This window comes from Dromiciops gliroides, chromosome 4 (assembly GCF_019393635.1).
Source record: "Dromiciops gliroides isolate mDroGli1 chromosome 4, mDroGli1.pri, whole genome shotgun sequence".
Lineage (NCBI taxonomy): Eukaryota > Metazoa > Chordata > Mammalia > Microbiotheria > Microbiotheriidae > Dromiciops > Dromiciops gliroides.
In genome coordinates, this window is record NC_057864.1 from 73,276,087 (window position 1) to 73,302,137 (window position 26,051).

General features: G+C 39.4%; 1 protein-coding gene across 1 annotated transcript in view; it reads right to left on the minus strand.

Annotated features, from left to right (window-relative positions):
* ACBD6 (acyl-CoA binding domain containing 6) overlaps positions 1 to 23,963 on the minus strand; it is a 202,345-nt gene extending 178,382 nt beyond the window's left edge. Inside the window, 4 exon segments of the mRNA XM_044001699.1 lie at positions 10,998 to 11,002; positions 13,259 to 13,355; positions 16,303 to 16,367; positions 23,288 to 23,963. Coding sequence (XP_043857634.1) covers positions 10,998 to 11,002; positions 13,259 to 13,355; positions 16,303 to 16,367; positions 23,288 to 23,512 — 392 coding nt within the window. The 5' untranslated portion in view covers positions 23,513 to 23,963.
* Positions 23,964 to 26,051: the final 2,088 nt, after the last annotated feature.

Consider the following 26,051-nt stretch of genomic DNA (forward strand, 5'->3'; position numbering starts at 1 on the left):
CCCTGGACAAGTCACTTAACCCTCACTGCCCTGCCAAAAAAAAAAAAAATAAGGTGTTTTTCTAATTATCAACACCCTTTCAAAAACACCTATGAGGTAGATACTAGAGATATTACCCCCATTGTATATATAAGGAACCTGAGGCTTAGAGAAGTTCAATGCCCCTTTTCCACAGTCACACAGCTGGTAAATGTGGAGATAGGATTCAAATCTAGATTTTTTTTTCCCCTGATTACAATTTCAACATCCTTTCCACTAAAGCAAAATACTTCATTAAAAGCTTAGGAATTGGGGCAGCTAGGTGGCGCAGTGGATAGAGTACCAGCCCTGGATTCAGGAGGACCTGAGTTCAAATCCGACCTCAGACACTTTACACACTTACTAGCTGTATGACCCTGGGCAAGTCACTTAACCCCAATTGCCTCACCAAAAAAAAAGCTTAGGAATTGGAAAGGATGATCAATTAAGAGAAATAAGGGAGCTCTGATTCACAAAAACATGAGCAAAGGCATGGAAATAAGGTCAACAGAGTGTTCTAGGTGTATTATTTAGATTTTCTTAGCTTGAAATCAGGTTCTTTTTTGAAGGAATGAGAGATAAGCTTGAAAATGTAGGTTTGGCCAAGTTATATAAGACTCTGAATGCTAACTAAAGAAATAAGCATTTATTAATAGGCGATGAGGATACTTTGAAGATTTTTAAGAGAGTGCCATGACTAAAGCAATACTTTAGTAAGACTGATTTGATGGCAGTATGCAAGACAGATAATCACTTAGAAAAACTACCATCACTCACTCAACAGTGAAGCTTCAAGTTAACTGAAAATTGAGTAGGGCATCTTTAATTTTTCAGTCATCAAAGAGAGATACACCAACGCAAGCAATAATTTATTCAGGAAGATTAGAGAAACCTGAATTCAGATTATATAGACTATCTTTAGGAAATCTAATTAACTTTAAGGAATTCAGATTTTAGATGCCAAATAATTCTCTCTAGTCACCTATTATGTCATGCTAAACATAACAATGCTACTTTCCACAATAGGAAGACAAGCAGTTTGAGCTATTTTTCTAGTAAAGATGGTGATTTGAACTGATACATCTATATTCAAAATCTTTTTCACCAAAAAAAAGACATTATTTGTATTGTTTTGAAGTACGTTGAAAATATGGTCTAAAAGTTTCATGTCTAATCTGACAGTTATTTTGACTAATCATTTGTTGTAAGAGGCATAATATATAGCCATGAGCAAATATAATTGATCTATACAAGGGATCACAATTGGAATCATTGGGAATGTTCTAATCCAGTGGTGTCAAATTTAAACAGAAGTGGGGGCCACTAATCTATATACAAGAATCCTTGTGGGAGGCAGAACCAGAACACTGTACATTGTAGCACTGTACAATGATCAACTATGAATGACTTAACTATTCTTGGCTACACAATGAACTCATGATGAAAAATGCTATCCACATCCAGAAAAAGAGTTGATGGAGTCTGAATGCATATCAAAGCATACTATTTTCACTTTATTTTTGTGGGTTTTTTTTCTTTTAGTCTGTTTTTTACAATATGACTAATGTAGAAATATGTTTTACATGATTGCATATACATATATATTGCACATATATTGCAACTATATCAAATTGCTTACCTTCTTAGAGGAAGTAAAAGAAGAAAAAAATTTGGAACTTAAAAATTTTTTTTAAATGAATGTTAAAATTTGTCTTTACATGTAATTGGAAAAAACAAACTATTAAAAAAAAGAATCCCTGCAGCCTGAATTGACATAATTTTAAAAGATAATATTACCTATGTTTTATCGCATTTTTATTTATTTTCTTAAGTATTTCCCAATTACATTTTATTTTGTTTCAGGATGCACTCATGAGTTCTATGAGACACTTATAGCCAAGGGGGCCTCATGTATAACAAATCTGCTCTAATCCAATGGCTTTAAAATTCTTCACGTTAAACAAAATTTCAGTAGAAACTTACAGTAAAAACTTTTAAAGTTCTTTCTGAAATTTATAGTATTAATGGCACCAACAAATAAAAAGTTGATTTAAGTAATTATATTTTCAGTAAGTCAATAAATGTTTTGTAAGCACCTATTATGTGTCAGGCAGTGTACTGAACTCTGGGGATATAAAGAAAAGCAAAAGATGCCCTCTGCTCTCAAGGAGCTCACAGTCTAATGAGGGAGACATGTAAACAACTATGTACAAACAAGCTATATACAGGATAAACTGTCGATAATCAACAAAGAGAATGCACTAGAATTAAGAAGGATGGGGAAGGGGCAGCTAGATGGCGCAGTGGATAGAGCACCGGCCCTGGAATCAGGAGTACCTGAGTTCAAATCCGGCCTCAGACACTTTACACACTTACTAGCTGTGTGACCCTGGGCAAGTCACTTAACCCCAATTGCCTCACTTAAAAAAAAAAAAGTACAAAAAAAAAAAGAAGGATGGGGGAAAGTTTTCTGTAAAATGTAAGATGGGACCTGAAGAAAGCCAACAGGCAGAGATAAAGGAGAACATTTCATGTATGGAGGATTCCCAGAAAAAATGCCCAGAACTGGGAGATAGAGTTTCTTTTATGAGGAACAGCAAGGAAGACAGTATAACTGGATCACAGAGTACCTGGCAGGAGAGGTAGGAGAAGGGAGGGCAGGTTATGAAGGACTCTGAAGACAGAGGATTCTACAGATCTGATCTTGAAGGTGATAGGAAGCTACTAGAGTTTATTAAGCCTGGAATGGGAGTGATGTAGTCAGGACAGCACTTTTGCAAGTCTGCCAATTAAGCAAATGAAAACAGTAACCTAGTGTTTGATAAGCCCAAAGATCCAAACAGTATATTACTATATGCATTTGCTTCTGTCTATCTAGTACCTAATCTATCCCACTGATCAACAACTCTATTTCTTATCAAGTACCAAACCATTTTGACAATTACTGCTTTGAAATATAGTGTGAGGGGTAGCTAGGTGGCGCAGTGGAAAGAGCACTGGCCCTGGAGTCAGGAGTACCTGAGTTCAAATCCGGCCTCAGACACTTTACACACTTACTAGCTGTGTGACCCTGGGCAAGTCACTTAACCCCAATTGCCTCACTTAAAAAAAAAAAAGTACAAAAAAAAAAAGAAGGATGGGGGAAAGTTTTCTGTAAAATGTAAGATGGGACCTGAAGAAAGCCAACAGGCAGAGATAAAGGAGAACATTTCATGTATGGAGGATTCCCAGAAAAAATGCCCAGAACTGGGAGATAGAGTTTCTTTTATGAGGAACAGCAAGGAAGACAGTATAACTGGATCACAGAGTACCTGGCAGGAGAGGTAGGAGAAGGGAGGGCAGGTTATGAAGGACTCTGAAGACAGAGGATTCTACAGATCTGATCTTGTAGGTGATAGGAAGCTACTAGAGTTTATTAAGCCTGGAATGGGAGTGATGTAGTCAGGACAGCACTTTTGCAAGTCTGCCAATTAAGCAAATGAAAACAGTAACCTAGTGTTTGATAAGCCCAAAGATCCAAACAGTATATTACTATATGCATTTGCTTCTGTCTATCTAGTACCTAATCTATCCCACTGATCAACAACTCTATTTCTTATCAAGTACCAAACCATTTTGACAATTACTGCTTTGAAATATAGTGTGAGGGGTAGCTAGGTGGCGCAGTGGAAAGAGCACTGGCCCTGGAGTCAGGAGTACCTGAGTTCAAAGCTGGCCTCAGACACTTAACACTTACTAGCTATGTGACCCTGGGCAAGTCACTTAACCCCAATTGCCTCACTTAAAAAAAAAAAAGTACAAAAAAAAAAAGAAGGATGGGGGAAAGTTTTCTGTAAAATGTAAGATGGGACCTGAAGAAAGCCAACAGGCAGAGATAAAGGAGAACATTTCATGTATGGAGGATTCCCAGAAAAAATGCCCAGAACTGGGAGATAGAGTTTCTTTTATGAGGAACAGCAAGGAAGACAGTATAACTGGATCACAGAGTACCTGGCAGGAGAGGTAGGAGAAGGGAGGGCAGGTTATGAAGGACTCTGAAGACAGAGGATTCTACAGATCTGATCTTGAAGGTGATAGGAAGCTACTAGAGTTTATTAAGCCTGGAATGGGAGTGATGTAGTCAGGACAGCACTTTTGCAAGTCTGCCAATTAAGCAAATGAAAACAGTAACCTAGTGTTTGATAAGCCCAAAGATCCAAACAGTATATTACTATATGCATTTGCTTCTGTCTATCTAGTACCTAATCTATCCCACTGATCAACAACTCTATTTCTTATCAAGTACCAAACCATTTTGACAATTACTGCTTTGAAATATAGTGTGAGGGGTAGCTAGGTGGCGCAGTGGAAAGAGCACTGGCCCTGGAGTCAGGAGTACCTGAGTTCAAATCCGGCCTCAGACACTTTACACACTTACTAGCTGTGTGACCCTGGGCAAGTCACTTAACCCCAATTGCCTCACTTAAAAAAAAAAAAGTACAAAAAAAAAAAGAAGGATGGGGGAAAGTTTTCTGTAAAATGTAAGATGGGACCTGAAGAAAGCCAACAGGCAGAGATAAAGGAGAACATTTCATGTATGGAGGATTCCCAGAAAAAATGCCCAGAACTGGGAGATAGAGTTTCTTTTATGAGGAACAGCAAGGAAGACAGTATAACTGGATCACAGAGTACCTGGCAGGAGAGGTAGGAGAAGGGAGGGCAGGTTATGAAGGACTCTGAAGACAGAGGATTCTACAGATCTGATCTTGTAGGTGATAGGAAGCTACTAGAGTTTATTAAGCCTGGAATGGGAGTGATGTAGTCAGGACAGCACTTTTGCAAGTCTGCCAATTAAGCAAATGAAAACAGTAACCTAGTGTTTGATAAGCCCAAAGATCCAAACAGTATATTACTATATGCATTTGCTTCTGTCTATCTAGTACCTAATCTATCCCACTGATCAACAACTCTATTTCTTATCAAGTACCAAACCATTTTGACAATTACTGCTTTGAAATATAGTGTGAGGGGTAGCTAGGTGGCGCAGTGGAAAGAGCACTGGCCCTGGAGTCAGGAGTACCTGAGTTCAAATCCGGCCTCAGACACTTTACACACTTACTAGCTGTGTGACCCTGGGCAAGTCACTTAACCCCAATTGCCTCACTTAAAAAAAAAAAGTACAAAAAAAAAAAGAAGGATGGGGGAAAGTTTTCTGTAAAATGTAAGATGGGACCTGAAGAAAGCCAACAGGCAGAGATAAAGGAGAACATTTCATGTATGGAGGATTCCCAGAAAAAATGCCCAGAACTGGGAGATAGAGTTTCTTTTATGAGGAACAGCAAGGAAGACAGTATAACTGGATCACAGAGTACCTGGCAGGAGAGGTAGGAGAAGGGAGGGCAGGTTATGAAGGACTCTGAAGACAGAGGATTCTACAGATCTGATCTTGTAGGTGATAGGAAGCTACTAGAGTTTATTAAGCCTGGAATGGGAGTGATGTAGTCAGGACAGCACTTTTGCAAGTCTGCCAATTAAGCAAATGAAAACAGTAACCTAGTGTTTGATAAGCCCAAAGATCCAAACAGTATATTACTATATGCATTTGCTTCTGTCTATCTAGTACCTAATCTATCCCACTGATCAACAACTCTATTTCTTATCAAGTACCAAACCATTTTGACAATTACTGCTTTGAAATATAGTGTGAGGGGTAGCTAGGTGGCGCAGTGGAAAGAGCACTGGCCCTGGAGTCAGGAGTACCTGAGTTCAAAGCTGGCCTCAGACACTTAACACTTACTAGCTATGTGACCCTGGGCAAGTCACTTAACCCCAATTGCCTCACTAAAAACAAAAACAAAATCTAGTCTGAGATATGGACTGCTAGGCCCCCTCCCTTCACATTTCTAAAAATGGATTTCTTTGATAATCTTGATCTTTCTTCAGATCAACTTTATCATTATTTCTAATTCTATAAAGTAATTCTTTGGTAGTTCAATTGGCATGGCATTGAATAAGTAAATTAATTTATATAGCACCATCTTTTTATTATCTTGGCTCAGCTCATCCATGAGCAATTAATAATTTTCCAATTGTTTAGATAGGCATTTTATTTGTGCAAAGAATGTTTTGTAATTGCATTCATATAATTTCTGTGAGTGTCTTGGCAGGTAGAGTCCCCAGTATTTTATAATGTCTGCAGTTATTTTAGATGGAATTTCTTTTTCTATCTCTTCCTGATCTATTTTTTTGTTGGTAATATGTAGAAATGCTGGATTTTTTTTTAATATCCCTCAACTCTGCTAAAGTTGTTCATTATTTCAGTTAGGTTTTTTTAGTTGATTGTCTAGGTTCTCTAAGTATTCCATCATATTATCTACAAAAAGTTAGTTAGTTTTGTTTCCTGGTTGCCTATGCTCATTCCTTCAATTTCTTTTTCTTGTCTTATTGTTATAGATAGCATTTCTAGTACAATGATAAATAATAATGGCAATAAACGTTCTTGCTTCACCCCAATCTTAATGGATAGGCTTCTAGGTTATCCCTAATTATAGATTGGTTTTAGACGACTACTAATTTTAAGAAAAGCCCCATTTATTTCTATGCTTTCTAGTGGTTTTAATAGGAATGAATGTTGTATTTTGTCAAAAGTTTTTTCTGCATCTATTAATATAATCATGTTTTTTATTATTTCTGTTATTGATGTGGTCAATCATGATCATAGTTTTTCTAATACTGAACTAGAGTGCTGGGCCTGTAGTCAGGAAGACCTGAGTTCAAATCCAGCCTCAGACATTTACTTGCTGTGTGACCCTGGGCAAACCACTTAACCTCTGTAAGCCTCAGTTTTCTCAAATGTAAAATAAAGATAATAATAATATACTTACCTTGCAAGACTGTTGTGAGGACCAAGTGAGATAATATTTTAAAAAGCAATTACCACAGTGTCTGGATCATAGTAGGAGCTATATAAATGTTTATTCCCTTCTGTTCTTTTTTCTTCTCTCCCTTTCCCTTTCCTTCCCTTCCAACAGAAGTATTCAATAGAGGGCCAGCTAGGTGGCGCAGTGGATAGAGCACTGGCCCAGGATTCAGGAGGACCTGAGTTCAAATCCAACCTCAGACACTTAACACTTACTAGCTGTGTGACCCTAGGCAAGTTACTTAACCCCAACTGCCTCACCAAAAAAAAAAAAAAAAAGTATTCAATAGAAAGCAGAGCCTGGACTCAAATGCCAGTCCCTAAGACTCCAGATTCAGTGATCTCTCCACTACATCACACTGCCTTTAAAATAAGCATAACAGCTTTATTATTCTTTAAAATATCGATTCTAAAATTCATAAAAAACCTTTAGGGATAAATAAATGTATGTGTATGAATCATATCCTTTTTCATTAACTAGGTTCTTAGAGTTCAAAAGCAAAAGGGATATGACATTAACACCTATTCGTAGATGAATGAGTTCAAAACTTGCTGGAAACACTTTTACTGTAGCCAAGAAGTGGAAATAAAGTTGCTGTGTATCAACTAGTATTATGAATTAACTGTGGCAAATGACTACAATGGAATATTATTATTATATCATAAGAACTGTAGTATGTTAATGTAATGGAATATAAGATGATGAACAAGAAAGGGAAGGACTATATGAACTAATGTGAAGCAAAAGGGGCAGAATAAATAAACCAATTTATGAATGACAATGATATAAAGGAAAACAACCTAGAAAAAATCACATTTCATTATTATATCTGAAAGATTATAGAATACTGATAAATATAATGAGCTATCATAATTTCAGAAGACTGATGAAGCATACCACCCAGTTCTTGGCAGAGAAGTGACAGGCTGGAGGTATGGATTAAGATGTAACGATTGGAATAACGCCACCTGCTAGATACTTACTGTAGAGGAGTTCTGCCCATGAAGGGAAGGTCTTTGAGGGCAAGACCAGGAGTCAGGAAGTGACGCGGGCTAGTGGGAGGAGGAAGGAAGAGACTGGCGCTCAGTCTCGCTCTCTTTTCCTCTGGACTCTGGTGGAGAAGGGAGCTAGAAATGTGCTCTCCCTTTAATAGATAGAAATCTAGGCCTTTTTCTCTCTCTTTACCAAATTCTTATTCTCCTTAATAAATGCTTAAAAGTCTAACTCTTGCTAAAGTTTATAATTTATTGGCGACCACTCATTAGATATTTTAGACAGTTTAGCTAGAATTTTAGCCCTTAACAGATGGCTGACCACGAAGAGGAAAGCTAAACCTCAGTCTTCTGATCTTCTGGTTGGGTAAGAAATTTCCCCTACCCTTTAAATTGCTAAGTACTGGCGCACTGGCTGTGTTTTCCTTTAAATTTTTTCAAATGGACCTTTTAAACTCCCTAATTACCCTATTTTTGATTTTAGTCTGTTTAACCAGACAAATGGGAGATAAGATCATGTTAATGCTTTGTTTTTCTGGATTTTCTATTTTTCTTTTTATTTTTGTTAAAAGAGCCAGCAACTTACTCACACAAGGAAATATCTCTCCCTCTCCCAACCATGCTTTTTCAGAGAAACCTGAAGAGATTCCTGCTGCTTTTCCCAGTTCCAACACTAATTGTTGCTCTAATTTTGCATGCCTGGAGGCAATGACCCACCCTCTAGAAGCTTTTAATCCCCTAGCACCTGGAGGCAAAGTGGGGGAAGAGGAATCCAGGCCTGAGTTCAAAATCAAGTCGGATTCAAATTGCGCTGGTCCCTCCCCTCCTCCCCAGACCCCACCCTCTACTCCTCCTATGGCCAAGTCCATAGCTTCCCCTGCCTGGGAAGTCCAGAGATCTGATGCGCATGCTCAACTTTTTCTACCTGCATTTGCAGCTTCAGGCTCAGCCCTTCCCCGGCCTGGCTGTGCTTTTGAGACAATCTTAGAAAACTCTTTAAATTCCAGATATGCTTGTTTTGTTCATAATTTTGCTAACCTGCTTTTGTCTTTAATTAGTAATCTTATAAAGCATTTGTATGGTGAAAAGACTGACAGACAATATAAAGGGGTTAAAGAAGAAAAACTTAAGCTGAATAAGAATGACAACCATCAACATAGTTCAAGACTCTGCTTCTTTTGCCATGGAAGGGTATATATTTTAGAGAAATGTAGAAGTAAGCAGCAAGGTATTGATATGAGTGTTGGGGATTTTAGATATCGGAATCAAAAGTGTTCTGAATTCACTCAGAGTATTAATGTCAGTTCAGAGGTTACATAGGATTTCTATGCTATTATATATACATTTTGAAATTAATGGTATGGGTTTATTTTCATAGAGATTTTCATGCTTTTGAGATTGTGTCTTATACTTAGTTTTTAAAACAAGGAGAATATTTGTAAAAGCTTTTTATAGTCATGTGATCAAGTTTATATTTTATAGTACTCTTATTAATATTAAATTCATATTCATTTAGATTTCCCTAGTTTGAATTTCATTGTCTTTTATTATTCCACGTGTATTTTCTTCTATTCATTCATCTATCTAATTTTGAAACATGGTTTTGATTTCATAATACAATGTTAATTCTAGGAGTATTGTGCTCCCATATTCTGAGTTGTTTGTTTTTGTTATTTTTTTTTCCTCAACTGATTATTTGATCAAACTCTTTAAAGCATTTCCCTGGCAAATTGGTTGCCATGGCAAGTGTAAATTGATTCTAGAAGTATTATTTTTGATAAGCATATTCCCAAAAAAAAAAAAAAAGAGGGGAACATTTGTAAAAGTTTTCTTTTTTCAAAAAAAAAAAAGTTCTTTGAGATTCTGTTGTGCTTTAACTTGTATTTAAGTATGTTCTGATTTTTCACAAAAGTAATTGTATACTAAGTAAAAAAAAGGGTATTATTTGAAATTGTTGCATAATTATATATTATATTTTGAGTCAAGATGTATTCACATTTTTTGCAATCATTTATTATCCTCAATTTTAAATCCATATGAGACTTGGATTATGGGAACTTATCATTTAAGACATTAATTGCCTTTATTCTGAGTTATCAGATGCCAGTTGGCCAAGATGCCATCCAATCACAAGAGGAATACATGCAAGAGCAGACACTGAACTGTCACATGAGGGGAGACATGCATGAAGTCAAGGTATGGCCGAGGGAACGGCTTTTGACAAATGTTGAGGTTGGATTCTCTTGGTTTAATATTTTATTCTCTTTTTCCCCACAATATTGTACAGATGGCTGGAAGTATTGATCCCACCCATCTCACTTCTACACCTGGCTTCTATGCTCCCTCCTATATGCCTGATGCCATGGACATCTCAATCCCATGCATCTGATTAAGTCTGACTCAGTTTCTTCCAATATGTTCGGTGGCATGGACATATATTCCATCCACCTATTTTAAGCCTGGCATACTGTATGGGCAGTACATATTGCTCAAGTGTGGGAATGCTCATATCCCATCATTTCTCTGTTCTTTTATGGTAACCCCCATAATTATCTCAGGTGTCATGATAAATACAGTGTTGAATTTGGCCTTGACACCTGTTACCAATTATATTAGATTTTTAAATTTCTCATAATGGCATGAGGATAATTAGGCAGATGATGCAAAAAGTGATGAAACAAAGATAAAAAATTATTTTTAATAATTAATATCGCAGCAATTGTCTTCTCAATTACCCTCCATAAGGGGGGGACTATAGTAATATTATAATTTTAAAGAATGGTTCAATTTTTGTTTTATTATATGTTTCATGTGTAACAACTAAGATTCTGAATTCCCTTAGACATGTTTTTGAGAACTTTCATTGTTTGATTTGATTATTGACAAAGCTATTTTAAAGTTGTGTTAAGCTCAATTTTGTAGGAAATTTTCCTGGCTGATTACCAGCATCCACACATCAACCCCTGAAAAGACTTCCATTCCACGACTACACCTAGAGGACATCTGAGAAAAGACTTTCAGAGACTTTAAATGAACAGTTTTGATTTGTTCTTTTTGTTGGTTTTTTTCTCTTTCTGTTATAATATACACCATCTGTAACATGTATTCTCTGCAGAGGCCCTCCCTTTGCAAGACTAATGTCAAAGCGTCGGTTCATGAGGACAAAAAAAATCGCCCCTCTGGACAAAACTTTCCTCTCTTCCTTTTCTATATTGTTGTTCACATATTATTAGTTAGCAATAGTTATCATATTGTTTTTACTGTTCCGTCAAGGAAACATTTTGTTTCTTGAGGAACAACAGGGGGGACTGTAACGATTGGAATAACGCCACCTGCTGGATACTTACTGTAGAGGAGTTCTGCCCATGAAGGGAAGGTCTTTGAGGGCAAGACCAGGAGTCAGGAAGTGACGCGGGCTAGTGGGAGGAGGAAGGAAGAGACTGGCGCTCAGTCTCGCTCTCTTTTCCTCTGGACTCTGGTGGAGAAGGGAGCTAGAAATGTGCTCTCCCTTTAATAGATAGAAATCTAGGCCTTTTTCTCTCTCTTTACCAAATTCTTATTCTCCTTAATAAATGCTTAAAAGTCTAACTCTTGCTAAAGTTTATAATTTATTGGCGACCACTCATTAGATATTTTAGACAGTTTAGCTAGAATTTTAGCCCTTAACAAAGAGATATTTTCAGCCATGGTATCATTTTTTTTTTTAAGTGAGGCAATTGGGGGTTAAGTGACTTGCCCAGGATCACACAGCTAGTAAGTGTTAAGTGTCTGAGGCCAGATTTGAACTCAGGTCCTCCTGAATCCAGGGCCGGTGCTCTATCCACTGCGCCACCTAGCTGCCCCCAAGGTATCATTATTTATTACAAGGAAGGCACTGTAGGAGGGAGAAGGAAGCGAATGTGTAATGACAGAAATGGAAAAAAAAAAAGGCTCAATAAAATGTAAAAAGCACAAATAATAAAAAGAAGTTCAGAAATGGCCACAAGCCAAGGCAATCTTAGAACTACCTTGTTAAACTTAATATACTTTTTAAAAAATTATACATAACAAAGATCTGTGGTTCCATATACTTTTTGTTCTCTATAAACTGAAATATACATGTTTACTGATGATAACAGTTCATGATGAAGAACATTTAAATTAAAAAGAGAGAAAACTGAAAGATTTGTTGAAGTCTATATAACTGTCCATTTCAAAAACCAAGGTACAGCAGCCCTACTCTCGGTTCCCTGTGAATATGAAGTGCCATTACCCGTGACAACAACTACAAGAGAATCACTGACTGGAGGAAATTAGTGTAGCAAGATAAGGCAGGAAAAGATGATAAAATGGCACTCTGAAAATCCTAAATACAAAAGTTTTTACCTGGGTCGGGGTGGGGAGGGGGCAGTGGTTTTTTAACTAAGCCAAATTATAAAGAACAAGGCAGAAGCTTGAGATCATTTTTCACCAAAATTTATTTGATCCATAGTTTTTCAGTGACTAAAATGAACTTAGTTCCCTCTTGTGGCCACTAAAAACATATCTGGTATAAGGAGAAAAGTCTGGAAGAAATTGAAGGGTCAAAAGGGCTACTTTTACATATCAAGAGTGTCAAAAATTGCAGGGTTTTAAAAAAATTTTTAAATCTAAAAATCAATGGAATTTGACTTAAGAATGAGAATCCTTAGGCCAACAGCTGTTATGTTGGGGTTTTTCCCCACGTGGTACAAAGAATCTTACAATATCAGACTACAGTGTGTATACATATATATAGATAGATAGATAGATAGAGATATGTAGAGATATAGAGATATATATAGATATAGAGATATATATACACTGATATATATAGATATATAGATATAAATAAGTATAGTTCAATTTTTAAGTAATTTTATAATTGATTCAGGAAGATAACTCTAATAATATGACATCATCCTGACATTTATATTTTCCTCAGAAAAATGTTGAGTATATTAACTATGTATTCAGTAAAATTTTAGGAGTTAAGACACTACCTCCACGAAAGTTCTACGTCCATTCCTGATTATGGGAAAAGGTGCCCTAAATTTTCTCAAAGGCAAAGCTGATGGAATGCAAGCTCTGGAAGTTCTGCAAGGTCTAGAAGGTGAGAAAAGCTTCACATACAGGCTTAGTGACAGGTTCTCTGTCTGTTCATCCAAGGACCATCTACACTAAATTTTAAAAGACTCATATTCAGATTGACCAAAAGATAATGTTTGGCCATGGCAATTCTTCAAGACAATTAATAAAAAAGAGTAATAAAAAGGTATGAAAGGAATACCCACACCAACAAAATGACAGATCCTTCAATTGTTAAACAGCATTTGTATCTCTGAGTCTTACCTGAGGATTCCAATTTGGATCTAATTTTTTAACCATTGCAATATATTCCTGCATTGCTTGGCTAGGACTTGAATCTCCAAGTGCCTTCCATGCTTCCCTAGAATAGAGAAGAAATATCCAGAATGACATACTGTAATGTTCCTCTAACTTTTTGGTCTCAGTACCCTTTTATATTCTTAAAATTTATGAGGACTCTCCACAAAGAGTGTTTATGTGAGTTCTATCTATCAATATTTACCATGTTAAAAATTAAAATGTTTTAGTATTATTATAAGAAGTTTTGATCTCATAAACCCCCTGAAAGGTTCTCAAAGACTCCCAGGCATTCCTAAACCCCACTTTGAGAACCACTGACCTACTGAAAAACTACTGACCTTAAAGGTTTGGAGTTACAGGAATAATTCAGACCATTACTTTTCAGACTGATTTTGAAACACATCCACTTAACAATAAACAGCCCTCTCTTGCCCTCAGCTACACTTTAGTTCAAACAAGCCATCAGATAAACAAATGCAACAGAACAAACTTATTTTAAAAATTAATTATGTTGGGACAGCTAGGTGGCGCAGTGGATAGAGCACCGGCCCTGGATTCAGGAGGACCTGAGTTCAAATCCGTCCTCAGACACTTAACACTTACTATATGTGTGACCCTGGGCAAGTTACCTAACCCCCAATTGCCTCACTAAAAAAAAAAAAAAATTAATTATGTTGCAAATTTCTAAGTCAACTGCTTGACATCTGGAACCTTCCCCTTTTTTACATAAAAACCTGGTGTGTTTTTCCCCATAATACATGGTAGTTAGATTTCTGGGTCAGCATACATAATGGCCGAACGTCTGAATATGAGGCTCTGTAACTGAATCAGGCACACTGGAGAGAACAGGGAAAGGTTCAGGAGGTATTCAGGAGGGTATCAGGCATAATTACTACCCTAACCTTTGATATATTCAGAGAATCTTAAAGTTGGAAAGTATTTCAGAAGTCATTTAATCTGACCCATTTCTGAAAAATAATTCTCTTCTAAAAAAGCTAACAACTGGCCTGTAAAAGTTCATACCATGCTAGGAGTTTTCCTTACATCAAGCCTACGTTTGCCTCTCTCATTACCCCTAGTTCTACCCTCTGGAGCAAGCAAGACAATCATTCAGAAACCTAAAAACAGCCAGCAAGTCTTCCAGACGAGGTATCTCTAAGTCCTTCAGCCTATACAGGCACATGGAAAATGACGTCAAGACTCTTCACTGTGTTGGTTACTTTCTTTTAAATAATCTTCAACTCATCTGTGCTTCCTAAAGTATGGGGCCTAGAGCAGAGCGCACTGTTTCCAGACAGAGTCTGACCAAAGCATAATGGGAACATGACCTTCAAATCTCTGCCTCTCTCAATGCAGCTTCAGATTCCCTTAGCTTTCTTAGTTATTATGTCACACAAATGACATACTAATTCTATATCTAAGACCTCTAACATCTTAAAATTGAGCCCCAAAGAACAAAATGTTTGATTTAAAGAAGAAATAAGATGGTAATTATAGCATACAATGTCTTTGTGGGGAAGAGGGGAGATTAGATCTCAGGGCATTCTTCTCTCCTTATATGGGACAAATGAAAATTTCTGAGAGTTTCTAGGTAATTAATAATCAATTTATTAATTAGGCTAGCAGATAATCAATAAATGGAGGTCAGTGGTTCCTCTCATCAACCAAAAGACACCCCCAGTCCCCAAAACTGACTGCTTAAAAGCCTTGGGAAAAGGGAGGTGCCCCTGAGGGTGGAAACCAACTCTTACTGGTTAACAAGCAGTGACAGGGTGGACATATTAATGAGGAGGTGGGCAAAGTCTTCAGCTCCTCCTGCCTCCAGCAGTTTGGACAAAAGGCTCCATCTCTCCCCAGAGCACTCTGGTTGGTTTTCCCCTTCATAAGCTGGGTCACCCTAAATTTTAATGGGAGGTTCCAAGGACAGAAGTGCAAGAATTCGCCTAGACTGGAGTTTTTTGTACAGTCTTCTGAAGCATGTGCCCAGAGGATTTGGGCAGTCTCATCTATCAGCAATGTCCTTCAGAGATTGGCTGAAAAACCTACAGGGACTGGTTTCTGAATGAGGAAATAGGAAGAGAAAACCTTAATCCTAATTTAATAATTGGTTATTAATATAAGAAAGATAATAATTTCTTTCATGTCCCACTAATAAGAAAAAAAAGAAAAAATAATTACAATATAAAGTAAACTATGTCATACAAAGTTGTGTATGTGTGTGTATGTGCGCGCGCACATGAGCATGCACATAAAGTACTACAAGAGTTAAGGAGGAAAAGATGCTTAAAAATGTCTGTTGGTATTTGGGGCAGCTAGGTGGTGCAGTGGATAGAGAGCTGGCCCTGGATTCAGGAGGACCTGAGTTCAAATCCAGCCTCAGACACTTAACACCTACTAGCTGTGTGACCCTAGGCAAGTCACTTAGCCCCAATTGCCTCACCAAAAAAAAAAAAGTCTGTTGGTATTTCAAAGAAAGGCTACTCTATTCTTTTCATTACAGGTACTAAGAAGATGGAGGAGTAGAGAGCCTGTGTAGACAGAAATAGAATAAGTCCTGGGGGCAGTGAAAAGGTGATGACAATCTAGGTATGCTACCAATAAGATCACTAGCAGCAGTGTATGAGTAAAAGGAAAGTAGCTCCCTCCTGCTACTGAAGTCTCCATCCTAGCCTGACAATAGGACAAGATAAGAATGGAAAAGGAGAGGAAAAATACTAAACAGTAGTAGAGAGGGAAAACCAGTGTTTGTGACCACCACCTGGCTGGGGCCAAAGAGAATGTTCCTATGTAAGGCACAGTAAATCAAAGACTGCCTATCCACCAAACTCACAGTACATAAGAACCTTAGATAAAAGCGGATTTTTTTAATCTCCACAAACTGTTTGAATGTCATTAGAACTGAGAGATTAATCCAAGAATAATACTCTAATCTGCTCATTACTTAATTCCTATAGACCTAAAATATTTTTTAACGAGATCAAATAGAAATTCCAAGAATTCTGTCTTACCATTTCTGTTTCCCCTCAAAGTCAAAGAAGCTTGGTTTAGGTGTATTACAATTTCCAACTTTGACCTAGAGAAAAACAAAATACCAATAATTTATTTGCTTAAAGACCTGAGAATCATTTTTCCATCTCAAATGAATTATATGTATTGTATTACCATAATTAAGAAAATGTTGTAATAGAAAATTTTAGTATTATTACTAAAAGAATTAATCCTTTAAAAATTTTTAAATGTAGAATGTTCTTATTCTTTATAATTATTAGGTACAATAATTATTAGGTACTATTAACACATAGGATAAATTCCAATGATAAATGTCTTTGTACAAATCTCAATAACTAGATGTAGAATATGAAATAATAGGAGCTATTATAACAAAAAAAAATCTAAAATAACCTCAAATGTACCAGAAAACATAAAATATGTATCTGAGATTCTTGGGATAAAGTAGGACAAGAATAGGGTTATTATTAAGGGAAGGGAGATTTGAGGTCAAGAAAAGGGTAGGGCATAAGTCTAGAAAGGAAAGAGCTCTAGGTAAGGCATAATCTAGGTCCCAGAATCTATACCAGTAAGGGACACAGACTTTGCTTCTCCCAATATTTTCAGGTACCATAGCTCATAGTAAGACTGGCTCTGTCAATTTTACCAGGGAAAAAGGGAGACCGGGATGAATGGAGAATAAATTAAATCTGACTTCAACCAACCACTTGGCCTAGAACAGTTTCTGAGGCTCTTCCAGTGCATCAAAATACCTTCCCACAATCTTTCCTAAATTCCTTTAACAAAGATAAAGTCTTTCCATTCAACGTTAGGAGAACAAAAATATGAACACCTGAGGGAAGTAACACCAAGTATGACTGTGTTCCACTTAGAGTGTAATCAGTCCCTAGTATTGGGAAAAGAGAACTGGACTGGATTATAGTCCCTTTTCTTCAAGACCTCTGGCAACTTGTTTTTACCTCTCTGGCTTCAATTTTCTTCCTTGTTTTGACATGGGAGCAGAAGGTCAGTGACCTACCTAACATAAGGAAGGGATTATCAAAAAGTGGATCTTCGGCTTTACTTGCCATGGTTTATAAGATTTCATTGTGCATGTTTTGTTTTGAAATAAAGATGACTTCTCTTAAAGAGCTTTATACCCTAGATAATTAATCCAGTTATCAAGTGATTTTAAACAAAATGTATTCGAGACCAGTTTATCTTTAACTAGTATGTTGTATAACTATCAATATGATAATTTCACATTTTGATGGCAAGCTTCAAATCTATAACCAAGCTAAGAATCTTTCAGGAGAAAAAAAAAAGCATAAGTTCATTTATCTCATTTTACTCTGTACACAAGATTATGCCCAGGAATGTAAGCTGTAGTATTTTATTATCCCTACCTGCAAAATACAAATTCGTTGTGGGGAAAATGCACTACTTATCTGGCTATCTAAATTAAATGTATTAATGATAAATAGATCAGTATCTGTGCCTGTGCTGGTTACCATGTAAATCAGTAGAAGCTATCATCATTAGATGTTTGTAGAGTCAGCCAAAGATGTACTCTTTTTTAATGCTTTTTTGTTTCCCAAGATAACAACTAAGTTAGTTAAACAGGCTTTTGCTGTACTCAGTCCCTAATGGGGAACACATCCCCCAGTTTAAGTTTTAAAAAAAGCTATTAGATTCTGAACATCTATGTTCTACTAACTTGCTGATGGGTGACATACTACTAGTTCAAAATGTTAACGTTTCACAGACATCCCTTGGAACAGACATTACATTACGGTCAGGGGTTATATTATGTTGGCACATATGGGTTTTGAGAGCCAATTGTTACCTTTTCAATGTGAGCATTTATACCTCAGAAATTTGCAGAAAATATTAATAATGCAGATTAATTTAAAAGTGTGTTGTGCATATATTTTAGAGGGGGAAAAGCTGGTTATTAAACATTTACCAGCACATCCCTCATTACTGTCAAACCTGAAAAACTGTCAATGCTGTCACTTTAGGGAAAATATTTTTTAAAAAATAACTGAATTAAGCAGATTAGATGGATGAGAATTTGCAACAAAGGGGTGTGACATCATGATGAAAAAAGCTAAAAGGAGAGCCTGAACCTGCTTTTATATGTAAAGATGATATTACTAATACCAGTAACAGAAGATATTGCAAATTTACATCAGCACTGTTGTTCTGATTGGTTTATGACTCTCTCCTACTGTTCTGCTTCCCTGTTCTCTTATTTAAACAAGTCAAACAGATAAAGATCATGGAAAGAGGGATAGAATTTGGACAGAGGGATAGAATTTGGTACTCAAAACTTTAAAAAATGAATGAATGAATGAAGAGCAAATGAAAACATTTTTTTAAAAAAGATCATGGGAAAAGTCCCAGACTTAGAAGGAAAAAACCTGGGCTCGAGTTTTTCACTTGTGTGGACTTGTAGCATCCTCTCTCTGTGCCTTAATCCCCTCAAAAACAAGGCAGTTATTGTAAGGAAAGGTACTTTATTAAAAAGTATGATTACTATTACTACTTCCTACTTAAGAATCCCTGATTTTGTCAATGTCAATATTCCCTCCATTAAAGCAAGGCACAGCCCCTTCTAATGTAAGTAGAATTTTTGTTAGTCACTGTGCCCTCGAAAGTCATCACCCTGGGAGAAACCTGGTTAAGAGCCTCCCAAACTTAGCTATGCTGATCCTCCATCACCAGGCCAGAACTCTACTTAAAGCATTTCCAGCTAGGCAAGACCTGCAAGACTGAACTTGACTAGCATTCTGAAACTTGGGTTTCAAAAACCCAAGATTAGGGGCAGCTAGGCGGTGCAGTGGATAAAGCACGGGCCCTGGATTCAGGAGTTCCTGAGTTCAAATCCGGCCTCAGACACTTGACACTTACTAGCTGTGTGACCTTGGGCAAGTCACTTAACCCCCATTGCCCTTCAAAAAAAAAAACAACAACAACAACAACAAAAAACAAGATTACCTCTAGGCAAAGTAGTTTAGTGGAGGCAACTATTATTGTTACTGATTGTAACAATCTCATTGCCATTGACTTTTTAGGAGTAAACCTTTCAAAGCATGATAGTAAAGCTGAAAGTTCAATTTATTAGAACTTATAGTACTATTTTTATTAGTATGTAAAATCCTTCTTATTTTATATGGTTTTCAATGAAGAGATTTGACCTAGGCAGTTTGCTTATTTCTTTTCAGAAATATGGCCTTCATTTTAAAAACTAAAATACGGTATTTGAAATATTACATAAATGCAGTATTAGAAGCCTCAAAAAGCTAAATATAGTTGGTGAAAAGGAGTTTAGAACATGGTGACTTTTTCCAGAGGATTTGTATCTGAGAATCTATCCCCTCAACAGCGTTATAAAGTTGAGTAAATCAGCCCATTAGGGTAGCCAGCATTTATTATCTATATGATGTTATGTCATATATACATTTTATGTAGGTGTGCAAAAACTTTACTTATTATTTCATCTGATCCTCACAACCACCCTATGAGAGAGGTGCTTTTATAAGAAAACTGAGGCATAGACATTACATGACTTGACCAGAGTATCTAGTATCTGCAGCAAGATTCAAACTCAAGTCTTCCTGACTACAAGTCCAATACCATCCACTAAGCCCCATTTTGTGGTTAATGCTTGCCAGTTTCTATTCTGATAGATGCTGGGGAATCAATTTCCCAGAAGTTCACGGGATCACAGGATCATAGATTTAGAGTCAGAAAGGACTTCAGAAGCCGGATAGTCCAACTCCCTCACTTTACAGAGGAAACTAAGCCCCAGAGATAGTCAGTGTCTCAAGACTACACAGAATGGGGCAACTAGGTGGTGCAGTGGATAAAGCACCGGCCCTGGAGTCAGGAGGACCTGAGTTCAAATCTGACCTCAGACACTTGACACTTACTAGCTGTGTGACCCTGGGCAAGTCACTTAACCCCCATTGCCCTGCAAAAAAAAAAAAAAGAAAAAAAAAAAGACTACACAGCTAGTGGTTTAAATAGCATGTCTTAGATCTAAACAAAGCTATAAACCCAGAGCTCTTTGCACTGGAAAACACTGCCTCCTAAACAAGGTGGTTTAAACAAAATAAAGACACTTATGCTGTTTTTACATGTACTAATTGTGGAAAAAAACAAGCTTCGATGTTTTGGCTGAACTCTTTATTCGGGTTAGAAGCAATTTCAGAAGTTGACAATGACATTCAGAGTTTCCTCTGTCCCTCAAGTGAGCTCTGCTTAAAGTAATGTCCAACTAGCTAGTCACAATGAAACAAGGAATGCAGAAATATAGCCAATCAAAAGACAAAATACAGTGTTCCATTATAATTTTGTAACAAAAGGCAACAAGGGTATTGTCCAGAGTTTGAAAAATGTGCTCAGTGTGTGGAAGGGGCCTGCCTCAGTAGCTAGATGGAAGGTCCCCACCAGCCTCTGCTTAAAAACTGTTGAGAGGAAATGTACCCCTTCTCCAGGAAGCTGATTCCACTTGGGGCCAGCTGGGCTAGAAAATTTTCCTGTCATCAAGATTAAATTTGGCTCCTGATTCTGTCCAACAAGGTCAAACAGAACAAATCAAATACCTCTTCCACATGTAGAAGCAAAACCTTTTTAGTAAAACTGAAATATTAAGGACTGGTTTTCTCTAATGCCTTTTCCAAACCCCTGGGGGAAAGCTCCTTGGAAAGATGGTTGATCGGTCCAAGGCAAAAAGGCACAGTGTACTCTGCATAAGAAGAAAGAAAAGTCATGAAATGAGGATATGGCTAAACAAACTGGTTCATGAATGCAATGGAATATTACTGTGCTGTATGAAAGGACAAGCGTGATGAATGCAGAGAAATATGGAAAGATCTACATGAACTGATGCAGCGAAGTAAGCAGAGCCAAGAAAAATAATATATAAATTAATTACAACAGTGTGAATAGAAAGAACTGCCAAAAAAATTACGTGAAAGCTGCAAAATTATAACCAAGCATGGCTCCAAAAAAAGAGATAGAAGATATCCCTACCCCTTGCCCGTTACAAAGGTGGCAGGATGACAAATATACACTGCACATATTTTCAGATATTTTTGATGTGCTGATAAATTGTTGATTTTTCCCCCTCTTAATTCTAGTACCTTTCCTCTGTTAATTATTTCCTATTTATTCTGCATTTGCCTTGCTTGTAGACATTTCCTTGTGGCTCCCATTAGACTGTAAGCTCCTTGAGGGCAGGGACTGTCTCTTAGTGTAGTGCCTGGCACATAGTAGCTACTTAATAAATGTTTACTGACTGTATGTCTCCGTTCTAGTGCCTCAGTTTTCTTATCTGTAAAATGGGAAGACTGTATTAGATGATGATGTTCTCAAATTCTTTTCAGGCTCTGAAATGTCAGATTCTAACAGGAAACCACGGTCAGTCAAAACAAAAATGTAAGATAGAGAAGCATTGAAAAGTACAACAAAAATAGTAGTAATCCTTTATTTGGTCCAGCATATTTCTTGTTTATTGCAATTAAACTATTATACTCTCACAGTCTGAAAGCTCTTCATTTACAATTGCCACATTAACTATCATGATACTCTTCCCCAAGCAAGCCAGAAATAGAACTTTTAGGATCATCCCTCTTTTACAGATGAAAGAACTGAGGCCTAGAGAGCTCTAAGTATGATTCTCAAGGTCAGCCAGGTGGCCAAGTGGATAGTGGGAAGTCCTGAGTCTTTCTCAGTCCCCCCTAATGCTGGTGCCTTCCCTTGGTCAATTATCTCCAATTTACCCTTTCTGTTTTTACGTTTGAATGAACGGTTGTTTGCATGTTGCCTTCCCTGTTAGACTGTAAGCTCCTGGTAGGCAGGCACTGTCTTTTGCCCTTCTTTTAGGCCCAAAGCTTGGCCCTGTACCTAACACAAAGCAAACATTTAATGTTTACTGAATTTACTAGCAGGTAAAATCCTGCCTCAGGCACAGTGGATAGAGGTCTGGGGCTGGAATCCTAAGAACTGGATTTAATGATGAGTTAGTTCACTTACTGGCTAAGTGATTGGGCAAATCACTTCACCTCGGTCTCAGTTTCCTCATATGTAAATTGAGGATCATATTAGCACCTACCTCCCAGGGATGTTGTGAGGATCGATGAGATAATAATTATAAAGGGCTTAGCACGGTGCCTGGCACTTAATAAGTGCTAAATAAATGTGAGGTGCTGCTAGTATTATTACTGTGTGAACCTAGGCATATCACTTCACTTCTATTTACCTCTGTTTCCTCATCTGTAAAATGGAAATAAACCTCCCAGGGTTGTTCCGAGGATCAAATGAGATAATTATTTGTAACACATGCTTTGCAGCCCTTAAAGCACTACATTACATAAATGCCATTCCTATTATTCAGTTGACCACTGAAGGAAGGGGCACTATGGTCTAGTCTCCAACGCCAACCCCTAAAGAAGTCAAAGCCATGTATTATATAGGTAGGTAGGCGGGTAGATAGAAACGGTTAGATGTGGATAGATAAGACAGATCAGGAGATAGATGAGCGGGAAGGTAGGTAAGTAGGCAGACAGATCAGTAGATAGGTAAGTTAACAAGTAGGAGGTAAGTAGATAGAGAGGAAGATAGGTGGGGACGGGGAAAAAAGAAGGGGGAGGAAGAGAAGGGGGGGTACAGATCAGGATCAGTGGGTAGGTGGAGAGACAGGTAGGTACTAGATAGATGTTAACAAGTAGGTAGGCGTAGGAAGGAAGGAAGGACAGACAATCCTATCGGTAGGTAGGTAGGTAGGTAGGTAGGTAGGTAGGTAGATAGTGACTGATAGGTGGATGGACAGACACACCGGGAGGTGGGTAGCCAGGTAAATAGCGAGACAGAGCGCGTAGGTGCGCAGAGAGCAGGGTCGCCCGCGGGGGGAGGGGCGGCGCTTTCTCTGTCCCTGACCCTGACCTTGACCCTGTCCCTGACCCCCTTCTCCTCGGCTGCCCGGGCTCGTCAAGTTACCTGCTTGTACCTGGCGTACAGGTAGAGTAGCTGCTCCCTGCTGGCCACCTGGACTAGGCCCTGCAGGTGAGCCGCCGCCTTCTCAAAGAGCTCCACCAGGCTCTTGGGCGCCTCGCCCCCGGGGCCGTGCGGGGAGTCCCCCACGTCCCCAGACTCATCCCCGGAGCTCAGCTCTCCGCCGCTGTCGCCGGTCGTGGCCCCCGGGGCCGGGTAGGGGGAAGCCATAGCCCCTGGGCTCGCGGGGCACGGGCACCCGAGGTCTGCGCGCGGTGGGTCGGGTCGCGTCGAGTCGGCGGGTCCGCTCAGCCTCCGCTCCGGCTCCCCTCCCCGGGCTCCTCCTGTAACTGTCCCCGGGGGCGCCTGAGGTGAAGCGGCGGCAGGGGAAGGCTGGTATCCACCCTCGCTCGCTCCGCCACGGGCCCGGGCCCGGTTCTTCCCGCTCCGGCCAGAAGGAAGTTCGCAAACCTCCGGGGTCCGATCTCTCTAACGGCGGGAGGAAGGGGCGGGGGCGAGGGGCGCGGGGCGCGACAGCGGGAGCACGCCCGGGTGCCGACGGGAACGAGCGCTCGGCACGAACGCGCGCCGCTGGAGAGACGGAGGGAGGGAGGAAGGGTATGGGGCTGGGACGCGCGAGCCGGGGTTGGACCTCCTCGGCGCCTGTAGCGGCTCCCCCCTCCCCCCAAGCCCTGCCTCGGGCGGGACCCAGATGGAAAACGCCCCCGCCCTCCCCCTGCAAGTGTGAGTAGAGGGGCGATTTTGGCCTAGTGGTTTGCAGCGACCCCGCCCCCGCCCCCGCCCCACCCCTCTCAGCGGACGGATGGGAACGAGTTGGTGCAGCGACCTCAGTGGTACCGGGGGAACGCCAAATTGGGGAAGAAGGTTCCGCCTGCCTCCGCGGCCTCCTCGTGACCCCTCCCCCTGCGGCCTCTACCTTCCCCATACGTGGGCAGAGCTGGGGGCCGGCTCTCATTCACTCAGCCGTCACCGTTCCGCCACTTGCTTCTTGCTCCCCTTGGTCCCCTGTAGGATGCATCCCCCTCCCCTTCTCCTTGCGGAAGGGCTTTGAAGAGGTCTCCGACCTCCTGCTGCAGCAGCAGCCAAGGTTAACCCATCTCTGATCGATACAGACCCGTGGGGTGCGCTGTGGACGAGCCACTCGAGACCTTTGGCCTCGTTTTCCTCATTGGTAAAACGAGGGCGTTGAAGTAGATGGTTTCTAAGGGCCTCTGAGGATCTGATTTATTGTACACATCCACTGCACACTTTCCTTTATATTAAAATGCAATGCAATAAACAGGCACTGTGCAAAACGCCAGGGATACAAAAAGGCAAAAGACCCTGCTCTCCAGGTGCTTATAATCCAACGGGGGAGACAGCATGCAAACGTACATACAAAGCTAGCAGTATACAGGACACATGGGAAACAATGGAAAAGCAGACGTTTGGTGGGGTTCAGAAAGCTTCCTGTGGAAGGTAGGGTTTTAGTTGGGACTGAGCCTATCTTTGCTCCTGTGCTGATTTCTTGGGCCATCTCAGCCTTCCTTTGGAAAGGACGGCGTTCTCATTAGCTTATTCTCATTATCGCCATCAGAATTTACCGAACAAGGAGGGAGCTACCTCCACCAACATCCTACTGTCACTGAAAGACTATGTCCGCAGAGCATGAGCAGGAAGAGCTCCTAGTACCAGCCCAAGGGCAAACTGCCTTATATTCCAGCCCTTAGCTGACTGGCCCAGCCAAAGAACCTCATCCATCCGGCTGCTCCAAGTCTTCAGTCACAGTAATTCATGAAACGATCCATTAAGGCTTGGGTGAATTATTAAAGCTGATGTGGCATGATAATGGATGGATGTTGTGAAGAGATGTATCCTTTGACCTCTAGAAGCTCCCAGTATGAGGCTGGGAACATGGTCCAATTGAGACTGGACATTTGATCTACGGGTGCAGAGCACAACCCATGCATGTTTTCTCATCTTGTATGACTTATCCACATTCTTCCATAAATTAACCGTAGGAGATCATAGAGTCACAAATTTAGAGCTAGAAAAGAACTTTGAGGCCATAGAATCCAAAACTAATTTTACAGATGGGCAAACAGGGATGGAGGTTAAGTAACTTGCTCTGGGTCTGTGAACACGTTAGATTTGTTGGAGCTTCCCCTCTTTAGAGCAGAGCAGGACAGATACACAGAGGGGATACACAACAGCCAACCAATCAAGGATTTCTGAAACCCAGGATTGCTTGACATACCAGTGATGGTTTGCCACTGAACTCTAGCTGAATTTGGAGATGCCTGTAGCTACCAGAAACCACAGACTTACCCTCCACCAATCCAAGGACACCCTTGAGCAGCAGCTACAGACTCCAGATCTTGCTCAGGACTTTCTAGACATCCTGCTACTTGGCTTATTGTGTCTACAGATATCTTCTCTCTCCAAAACCCTCTAGAACCTATTAATAGCTCACCCTTTTCCACACCCCCTTTGAGGAGCTGAGTTCTCTCTCTCTCTCTCTCTCTCTCTCTCTCTCTCTCTCTCTCTCTCTCTCTCTCTCTCTCTCTCCTCCCTTGCAAATTTTTGTTTTGTTTTGTTTTGTTTTCTGCAAACTCTTCTCAGACAATAAACACTTTGTAATCTGTGATTGGACTCTGTTTCATTTAGGGTCCCTTTTTGGACCTGGGGTCTTTTGTTAACAGATCCCACAAGGAATAACTCTCTGAACCCAAATCCATAAGGTTATGCTGCCCCACAAACTGAGGTTTTT